This window comes from Passer domesticus, chromosome 6, assembly GCF_036417665.1.
Source record: "Passer domesticus isolate bPasDom1 chromosome 6, bPasDom1.hap1, whole genome shotgun sequence".
Classification (NCBI taxonomy): domain Eukaryota; kingdom Metazoa; phylum Chordata; class Aves; order Passeriformes; family Passeridae; genus Passer; species Passer domesticus.
The window spans coordinates 29,884,830-29,895,620 of NC_087479.1; the positions used below are offsets into that span (position 1 = coordinate 29,884,830).

At 37.1% G+C, this 10,791-nt stretch overlaps 1 protein-coding gene across 7 annotated transcripts in view; it reads right to left on the bottom strand.

Moving 5' to 3' along the window:
• The window catches only part of DPH6 (diphthamine biosynthesis 6), a 194,660-nt gene extending 183,977 nt beyond the window's left edge, over positions 1 to 10,683 (bottom strand). For 2 of the 7 annotated variants that reach the window (XR_010364521.1, XM_064424098.1), the window contains exons 1-3: positions 10,459 to 10,683; positions 5,982 to 6,076; positions 3,521 to 3,714 (exon numbers count right to left, since the gene is read on the bottom strand). Coding sequence is in view for 6 of the 7 variants with exons in the window: in XM_064424098.1 (XP_064280168.1) it covers positions 3,521 to 3,714; positions 5,982 to 6,076; positions 10,459 to 10,481 (312 nt within the window). In the remaining variant the exon portion in view is untranslated. Of the gene's footprint in view, positions 1 to 3,520; positions 3,715 to 5,322; positions 5,410 to 5,981; positions 6,077 to 9,654; positions 9,799 to 10,458 lie in introns of those variants that run through there. The other 5 variants (XM_064424099.1, XM_064424101.1, XM_064424102.1 and 2 more) reach the window with 5 other exon arrangements.
• Positions 10,684 to 10,791: the final 108 nt, after the last annotated feature.

The window sequence follows — 10,791 nt, forward strand, 5'->3', positions numbered from 1 at the left end:
TACCTAGTTCAAGAATTCTACAAATTACTTCAGCAACGGAAACTTACCAAACAAAGGCAAAGACTTATAGAGTAGATAAGGCAAAGAATTTGAAAGAGGACAGAATTGTCTACTGAAAATAAACTATCTTGCATTGGTCTGTTTAGTCTGGAAGCTGCTACAACCACTGCCCTAAACAAAAGGTAAGCCATAGTTCCATAAGATACAGAAAACAATCCCACATTCAACCCATTTAACACCATTTGTATATGTGTTTGCATGAAACATCACTGTATTACTTGAACAAGACCATAATTACATTGAAAAGGGGACAAAACAGTTAAATATTGCCAAAATTGAAATGTCATATGAAAGTTTCACAAAAATGTCTTCATGCTCCAGTCTTTCCTGCCACTAGAGGAAAAGAAATACAGTTTCTCACCACATTTCAAAGACAGTGCCATTATAAAGCCCCTAAAAGATAATTCAGGTAACTGAGAAACTCTAGTGCTTACAGGCTTGGCTAGGAAAATCTCCAATATAGACAATAACAAACATGGACAAACAAGGATATCAGTAATCCCTATTAAGTAACATTGAGAGGGGAATAAATTATTCTTTAGAGTTCAGGATTTACATGTGTCATGAAGTAAATATTCCACTATCAGGTGAAGATTGCACGGTAAGATATATTTAGACATCATATAAGTACTCAGATATGTTTCACAATACGTACTGAATACAGAATCTAAAACATGGCATTATGCAACTAAAAAACAGATATAAATTTCCTTTATACCTATCAATCACCTGGGTTTGTGACAATAAAATTAATAGGTTTACAGTCAATGACAGTCAGTATCACTCACTGAGTCACATATACTAGAACAGGACTGTTGTTCTGGGTTTCACAGAACTGTGAGGGAATATTTAATTCTTTAGAAATCTTGTTCTCATAACACTGTTTGTAAAAACATTGTATACTTCCAAATTCATACAGTTTTTTAAAGTGTTATGTTTTAATTTTTTACTTAGTAAGTACTTGCAATAGAAACATTCTTTGCCAATGGCAAGTAACGTACACTATGTGATTTTGATTTAGACACACCTTTCCTGGAGTCCTGGCCCCAAACCATTTACTGAAAAAAAGAGCTATGTTATTTGACCAGTGTTTTAAAATTACAGTCACTCAAAGATGGTTTTGACAAGGCTTCCACAGAATTCATCCCCTCCCTTCAAGAGAATGCAAATTGACTTCTCTGTTTAAAACTATTAACATTTGGGGAAGAAAAACTCCTGAAGCAAAATCCTCAGTGATTAAGAATTAAATAGTAAAGCTACTAAAAAGCAGTTATTAAAAAATGTGAAAAAATAAAACCAGAAATCTTTCAAAATTATTGCTAACACAGAAAAAAAGTTAGTAGTCTTCTGAAAACTAAAATACCACAGTTGCTGTAGTTTATTTCTCCTCATAATTTTGCAATTTTTCATCAAAATATGCAAGACACTTACTGAAACTTTTGTATCAGAATTTCATAGCTAGGTTGTACTGTAAAGACATCATTATACAAAGTCTAACATAAAGGCAGTATATTGTTAATATTTATAACTTGAAGATATCATATAGTGCGCTTAATATTTCTATGCAGGAAATAAATCGTTATTTAGTTCCAGACAACATGATAACTTTTCTTTCAGCTATAGTTATAATTATCATGTACAAACTTCCAAAGCAGAAGTTGTCAAGATTTAACACTAGCATTAATTTATGTCAGGGATCCATTCCTCCAAAGACAGCAAGAACTGTAGAGGAAGTATCATCTTAATTGCCACTAATTTGCCCATTTTTAATTAAATTGATCAGTAATTTATTACCCTGTCCAGCAGCAGAAAGCTGTTAGCATGCAGCTTCAAGAGACAGTAGATATCAGTTCTTCTATCATGATTCAAAAATAATTTAAAACTGCTGTATCGTATTTCTTTCGATTCCTGTATTGCAGGATATGCACATTCCATTTAAAACCTCTGTGAAGCACTCTAGAGCATAATCATAGAATCATTTAGGTTTCAAAATCCCTTGAAATCATTGAGTCCAACCATTAACCTAACACTGCCAAGTCCACCACTAAACCAGGTCTCTAGGCACCCAGTCCACACAACTTTTAAATGCCTCCAGAGACAGTGACTCAACCACTTCCCTAAGCAGCCTGTTCCAATGCTTGACACCCTTTCAGTAAACAAATGTTTCCTAATATCCACCCTAAGCCTCCCCAGCACAACTAGAGGCTATACCACCTACATGAACTATTCTCCTGTGCTGTAGTCTCATACTCCAACACAGGTCTACGATCTTGATTTTACTTTAGAAGAAGATAATTTCCTTGCCAAAAATGTTTACAAGATTTGACTCCAAGATGGGTTAGGAAGTGATCTGTATTCAAGCCAGATTCTTAGGTCTTATCTGCAATTTGATTTTTTTTTTTTCAACTGAATACAGAATAGAGCCTGAAGTACTTAGGTTCATGAATCTCGATTATGATTTTAGTGAAGGAAAGCGAGCTAGAAAATCTTCAATACCTGACATGCAGACTACAAACACCTTTATCTGAAGTTTCATTAAGTAGTCTATACCAGTTTGATCAATAAAATCACATATTTTACTTTCTTTAAAATAGCAGTTATGATTTTCTGAACAGTGGTTTTAGTACTGCACACAGCAGCAATCAACACGATTAGCTGGAATGGACATAGCATGTTCACTCAAACTCTGTAGAAAACCTCTAGAGTCAACAGGAGGTCTTCTGTTTTTTCCAATGAGGTCTGACTTAGTATTGGTAGAAATAAAGTACTATATGAAAGATTTTGAAAAACAACAGAGAATAAATTTTAAGTGGTTTAGAAAGTGGGTTCATTGTCTCTTTTTAATTCATTTTATAGCTAAAAAGGATTGATATATGTTATTGCTATTGTGTCATATATTTGAACACAATCAGAGGGCCACCAGAATCAAAACTATCATTGTGAAATATTCCATAATACTTAGAGAATGACATGCAACATAGAAACAAATAAGAGATTCTGGTTTACACATCATAAGTGTACTCAAATAGAAATGTCTAGACATTACTTCCCACACATTGATAAATGCACAAAATCCAAAAGATCTCTCATTACAGTAATCAAGCAATACATTATTACAAGTGCAAAATAAACTAAATATTCTATTTATAGATGATTGTCACAATTGCGTTTTTTGTTGTACATGCCAAGCTCCTGTTACAGGTGTTTTCACTAAACAGGAAAAAGATTTTGGCTTGAAATGAGGATTAATAAGTGTAATTTACATTGGCAGAAAAGGAATACAGTTATATCATATATTTACAGAACAAAGAAAAAGAAAGGAATAGAAATAAAACTTGTAGAAGTCCATTTTTTTCTTAAAGTTCACCTTAAATACTTAAGTGGATCATTTACTTAAATTCATAAATTAATTAAGCAATATAATTATCCCCAACGATATAATTGCTTTCAATCAACATACCTTAACAAGTTTCATGAGCTGGTAAAGGTCTTCAACCTCATCTTCCTGGCATGCAGTATACACTCTTCCAGTATTTACACTGGTACCTTTTATAAAACCACAATAGAGTGGCAAATCCATTGCGTCAGCATATAGGTCAATGGCATGGTGTCCTACTGTCTGATACATATAGCTGTCCAATTCATCAGTCTGCCCTGCCACAATTAAGAAAACAACCACATTAGGTACATTGTTGCAACAATTACAGATAATCACAATACTACAAAGTACTGAGAAAATCTAAATGTTAATATTTTTCAGTTCACAAACAGATGTTTGGTGACAACACCACTATAAACATGGAAAAAAAAAATAGATTTCTCCACCCAACAGACGTATGGAGAGGAAGACATCTGTCACAAACATGCTGCCTATTTGCAAATTGTGGTGCCTTTCCTTCTTCCTGCTTCATCCAAAAAATCTCCTATCAATTCAATTCTGCTTCCATTCACATGGTAATTTTTAATAGGAATACAGGACAGAGGCACAAACTCAGATGTATTTCAACACACTTGGATCAAGAAATTTGTAATGCACTGCAACACTGAGAACAAGCTATAGTCTGTCAAAATTTACAAAAACTTTACTGTTAAAATTGTTATCATGGTCATCACAAAAGGAGACTATTTCTGCTTAGGTAGAATAAAAGTAGAGCACTATAATGTTTTGACACTGTTTATTAAGCAAAAAGCTTATTTCCTTAACCATGAAGAAAAAATTAACCAAATTTTCTTACAAGCAGTTTGCAGCCAGCAGAGGAAAAAGCAGCTACAAATGCAGGTATCACGGATTAGAATTATGTCTCAAACTATACAATAAGTAATTTACACATAATTTTTTTTCAGATAATATTTCTAACAGATTGATAAAATAATAAATTATTATTGGTGAAATCTCCATTTTATTACAAGCTAACACAGTTCACTATTTTAATGCTAATTTTAACTCTGGTACTTCTCTGAATTTACATAGAGACATCAAGCATTTCTGCTGTACACATGTGTAGCACATCTTGCAAACAAGGTGGTCTATAACTGACCAATATAACTAGTTTGTGATGGAAGAATTAGGTCAGTCACCTTTGATGCCACACAACCGATATGGTTCTGCACAAAACAGACAAATCTAAACCCCTAATCACAACTAATCAACCTAGACCAGAATAGCAGACTTAAAGGAATATTCAGTGGTTTCAAGATACATGAATATGACAAGGTCTTTAAGTGATATTCTGCTTAGAATACACAGTTTCTTTATTAATTGAGACTCTCCAGGCAACAGTGGGACAAGATAAAATAAAAAGAATGGCATAGAATCCACTATTGCCTGAAGCACCTCAATTAACTTTCTATAAAATTTCCAACTACACACTTAAAGAGAGCATGTTATGATTTTAATGATAATATTCTACATTTCTGATGAGGATAAATTAGTTGGAAGACAACATATTTCAACAAGATTAGAGATTATTATGTCCTAGCTACCCAGAAAATAAATTTTTCCTATACTCTCCTAGCATTTTCCAGTTCTGCCCATGACTCATTTGTGATTGCAGCCCCCTTTTTCCTTCCCTTTCTGTGTACCGTCCTACTATTAGAGTTACCAAATACCATACTTAATTGCTTAACATATGTTGAACAGTGAACCTAGTTAACACACTTTAGCATTCTCCCCTACCAACTGGAAACAACTCACTTGCTTTTCCAGTCTCACTTCAATTTGTGCTTTAGTCCAATATACAAATACTTAGTTCACTCTCTCACCTCACACTGACTACCTGAGTTTCTCCCATTCTTTTTCATAGAAATAAAGTGGAGCCCATGAGGAACTGATCAAAAAATCATTCCAGCCTAAAAAGAAGGAAAGAAGCAGGAAAAATATGTGCATCAAGGTCAATTCCAAGCCACATCAGTTCCTCAATGGAATTCACAGATGCTGGGTTAGAATAATGGAGAAAGACAAACAAAGATAAAAATGGATGAGCAGCAGCACAATGGCACATTTTTGTTAGCTGGAATGGTTTACAGCATTCAGTTTAGCACCAGTTTAGAGAATTTCTAGAAGTACAGTGCTAGTTTTGGTTGATGACATCATCTATCAGCTTTTAGCATTTGTGCTACTGACTTCACACGACCCCTTTGTTTACCACCAGGATATCAATATTCTCATTTTCAAATTGTGTAAGACTTTTTTTAATTGATCTTCTCTTCTCGTGGGCTTTTTTTTTCCCTTTAAGGGAAAATATACTTAATACATCTCCATAGCATTTTCTTTTTCATACTTCTTTCAAGTTTGTATGTTTGCCTTTAATATGCAAAACCAGACAAAAACATATATAGGAACTTAATTCAGGCATGGTTGTGAGGCCATTGTTTTTAACCTATTTTTAAAAAATTTCCTGTAAGAAATGTGGCTTTCATACCTGTATTTTCAGCAGGTCTTAAATTGGCTAGAGCAACAATCTGATGCCCAGCAGCAACACATTGCATCATATTGTAACAACTGTCCTTCCCACCACTGTAAGGAAAAGAAAATAGTGGCAATTAAAAGTATAAATAGAAGTTTTAGCCCCTTATAACTTTTAACTGACTGTTCAAAAATAAGTATTATCAGAACTGTTTATAAATTTTGAAATACAAAGAGCTGTAGAATAGTAACAGTAGAAAAATAATTATTTCACCATACATTTACTACATATGTATAGTGCCTAAATACAGTAACCATAAAGCACATAAAAAGTTTTATATCTTACTATTAATCTGAGAGGTTACATGAAGAAGAGTTACTGACACTGGAATCTCTTCAAAGACTCTCTTATTCCAGAGACGAATTACTCTGTACTCATTACTAGTTAGTTACCAGCATCAGTAATCCTTTAAAATTAGGTCTGTCATGTAGAGGTGATGCCCAGGGACACATTTTAGTGGTGAACTTGGCAGTGTTAGGTTAATGGCTGGACTCAATACCTTTGAGATCTTCTCCAACTCCATGGATCCTATGTCAGAAATAACATTTCTCCATCATGGGATATGTTACCTAAACCTTCAACATTTTGAACATACTTGCCATTCTCAAAAACTTTACTACTTTAAAACTTTACTACAGGCAGTAGTTTCAGTTGACACTGCATAGAACATACGAATTTTTAACTGCATTTCACTATAGATAAAAATGATTAATGCTATAAAAGCAACTACAACCACACTCTTGTTTGAGGCCAAGAGATAATACTCCAAAAGAGAGGATACAATTAATTTTGACATTCATTCAAGATCTACAGGAACCTTTTCCGCTATCAGTGACAAAATAATTCTGTTCTCTTGATGTAACTGAAAAAGTATCTCTATGGATTTTAATCAGTAGAAAAAGAAACATTACAATCTACAATAAAAGTGCTCTAGAATACACACTGCTTAAAAGATCCATGTTCAGACTTGTGGCCTTCAAAGTACAACTACAGGTGGATATTCTATGCAGCTTCTGCACATGCTAAGGCACAAAAACCATGGCAGGAACTGCAACTGAGATCTATACAAGCTCTGAAAAACTGAATTTTCTTTTAGAATCACTGAGACACGCACAGGAGAACACATAGCACAAGCAGTCATTGCTACAATAGACCACTGTGTTCCTTGTAGTCACACTATTACTATTTCTACCTGAAAAGGAGCTGGAGCAAGATAGGGCTTGGCCTCTTCAAACAGAAAACAAGTGAAGAACAAGAGGAAATGGCCTCAAGCTGCACCAGGGGAGGTTCAAGTTGGACATCAGGAAGAATTTCTTCATGGGAAGGGTTGTCAAGCATTTGAATGGGCTGCCCAGGGAGGTGGTGCAGTTGCCACCCCTGGAGATATTCAAGAAATGACTGGACATGGTGCTACGGCCTAATGAACAAGTGGTGATCGGTCAAGTGTTGGACTTTATAATCTTGGAGCTCTTTTCCAAACAAAATGATTTTGTGATTTTGAAACAAACTTCTTCAGAATTTCCAGCTTTAAGCTCTCCCCTTTATCTAGCCCTCTACACAAAAGCTTGAAAGTGCCCTAGAAGAATGCAACCCTTTAGCTATTCCCCTCAATCTCTGCTTTTAACCATGCAAAAATTCTGTATGCTGTCTTGAATTTATTGTGTAATTCAAACTTGAAGTAGAAATAGTGCAAAACATGGCATCCTTTTGTACTTAACAGATTTTCATAAAGCAGTTGCTTCTGTTTCAGTGCTAAAAAGTAAATATTAATATGATAAAATCCTACTTGGAAGGTCCATCTCTACTTAACATTCTTATAATGCATACTGGAACTTTCTTCTAACCTACATGCAGACATAAAAAATTTTAAAATCATACATTCATTACTTTTGGACACTGTTCTTGACAGCTTGAAAATGTAGATAGTATTAATTTTATAGTTTGATCTTCCAGGCTTAACAGAGTAATGAGACAAAGACCCTTTCTTTCTGAATGACTTTATGCTAAAAAATAAAAGTTTCCCACTAGTTCTGATTTCAGCTACAAACAGCACTTCATAAAAACAATTGTATGACAATAGAAAATTGCCTATGCTATTTACGCAATTTTCTTTTTTTTTAATAGAAATTAAAAAATTAAAATGTCACTGGAATAAATCTATTCATCCTTTCAATTAATTTATGTGTATATATATATATACACATAAAGACATTTTAAGATGCATATTGATATACATATTGCTTACATTGGACCACCAGTTAGTAGGTGAAAATCTGTGCTTACTGAATCACATGCTAGTGTCCTGTTATTTATTCTCTGTATTATTTACCATAGCCCTAAAAACTACCAGTACCAAGAAACAAACGACATAGTGCCAACCCACAAGACCTTCCAAACTAAATGTAAAACACAATATGGTTAAGACCAATGAAACCAGAAAGCCCATGCCCATGGGAGGAAGATGGACTCAAAAAAGTCGACAGAAGAGAGATGAAGACAAGTACTGAGATAGCCTGGGGACCCTTCTCAATTCCCAGCACAGAAAAAAATAACAAGGCCTTTTTGTAGAAAGCTCCAAAGTGAGGCCAGTCAGGGTTCTGCAAACATGTTAACAAGCAGGCTTATAAACAAAATACCAGAAGAAAAAAAACCTGGGTAACCGTGAAGATATGAAAGACTTCTAAGCAAAATTCTTTTCTATAGACAAGTATAACCACTTACAGTTAAGAAAATTCAAGAAGAATTTTCAAGAGTTGAAAAACATCATATTTCAGGTTGAAGACTGGCTTTAAAACATTTATGACTTAGCACAAAACAAAATGCAGGGTTTACCCCATAAATACCACCTTAAAACAAGACTATCAACTTTTAGTCTGGCCAACATTCTAAAAGAAAAAAAAAAAAACAGGTTAAAGTAGTTTCATACATAATCCTGACCTTTGCAAAAGTAAGAAGCACTTTTCAAATACTTTTTTTCCCTCTGATCTTTGGCTAGCTCTGTTACAAAGACTTCAGACACTTTGATGTCTCTTTAAAACTCTTCTTAAAACTATTACTGAAACTAAATCCATCCTTGTAAAATAGACCATTAAAATAGCAATTGTGTTAGAAATCTGTTTATAGGATTTTGTTCCATCCTGCCTTTTAACACATTCCTCTGCGTTGAGCATATCCAAGTAAATAATCCAGAAAGACAAAGTCTTATCTATAAAATAAAATTTTAAAAAATTGAAGCTAATTTTCCCTACACCATATTTGAGCAAATCTAGAAAAACAGACATTTCCTGTATTTTCTCCTTTGCATGGGGTTTGGAATGATTTGCAGTTGTTGTGGCCAAACCCCAGTTTCAACAAGGTTTGATATTAGACATTCCCTGAAGAATTTAATACATTAAATGTTTTGGCTTAAGTAAATAGCTACTGCACCCAAAAATAAAAATACACAGCTCACATCTGCATAATTATTTCACACTTAGAGGCTTCCTAGCTTATTCTTTTTTAATTAACTACTGTTTCTTCAAGAAAAACACATATCTGTGCTTATGAGAAAATGTTAGTTTCAAAAAAAAAAAAAAATTACAAGAACTGCAGAAACTAACAAAAAGAAAACTTACAAAAAGAAACTTACAAAAAACACGGGACAGGGGTGGGGGAGATGGCAAACACAGCAACCCCTGACAGACACGGCTGTGTTCAACTCCAATGACTGGAACGAGCTAGCTTCATAATTTTAAAACTGGCAAAATTTAATCTCTCACAAAAAAAAAACAAAACAAAACACACTACAAAAATCTATTCTGAAAGAGCTTAAGATACTTGGAAAGCAAAAGCACCTGGACACTGAACTGCAAATGAACAGAACCCTCTTTTTAGAGCAGGACACGCGGCCCACGCTCTGCGCCCCCGGCGAAGGGACTGCCGGCGGCCCGGGCGGCTCCGGCTCTCGCCTCGCTGCAGACGAGGAGCCCGGGAGACCGGAGAGCAAGCGACTGGGGCAAATAAATGTAGGTCTTGTTTCGGCTCGGGGGGCGGGGGTGTGTTGGTTGGTTTTGGGGGTTGTTTATTTGTTTGGGTTCTGCTTGTCTAATTTTAAAAATACACCGGTTGCTCTTGAATACTGCCATAACACGGGAATCTTCTCAGTCTCTCCCTACGCGCAGGCAGGGACCGGCTCGCCGCGGCACTCGCAGGCGGCCACTCCAGGAGCCATAGGCAGAGCCAAAAGCCGCCTGGGAACGAGTCGCCCGGCCAGGGGAAGGGAGGCAGCAGGAAACGCATGGGCGGGAAGGCCGAGCGGAAAGAGCCGGGCGGGTCTCCCGGGGGGCGCTGGGTGGAGCGCGACCCCCGGGCGGGCAGGGCTTCTCCCCGCGCCCTCTCTCCGCCTGCGAGACGCCCCTCGCTCGCTCACATAGGCGCTCCGTCAGCGCGTTACCTGATCAAAGCCACTACTCTCATGTTGCTCGCAGGCCGGGGGCGGTAACACTGTCAGGGAGGTGGGCGACAGCCGGCGAGAGCAGCGGGGAAGGAGCCCGGTCGCAGAGCCACCCTGGGCTGCGCACGCTGCCGGCTCCTCCGTTGCTACCGCTACCGCTTGGCCGCCTCCCCTCGCCGGGCCCTCCTCCCGGGGCAGGCCGGCAGACTGCCTGCACAGACCGAGGCTCGGCGAGCCGCCGGTCCCCGTGCCCGGGGCGGTGCGCTGCCTCCGCGGCGGGGCTGCGCGGCGGCCGGGGCGGCGCGGCCCCGGCGCGGCCCGGGGGCGGGCGGG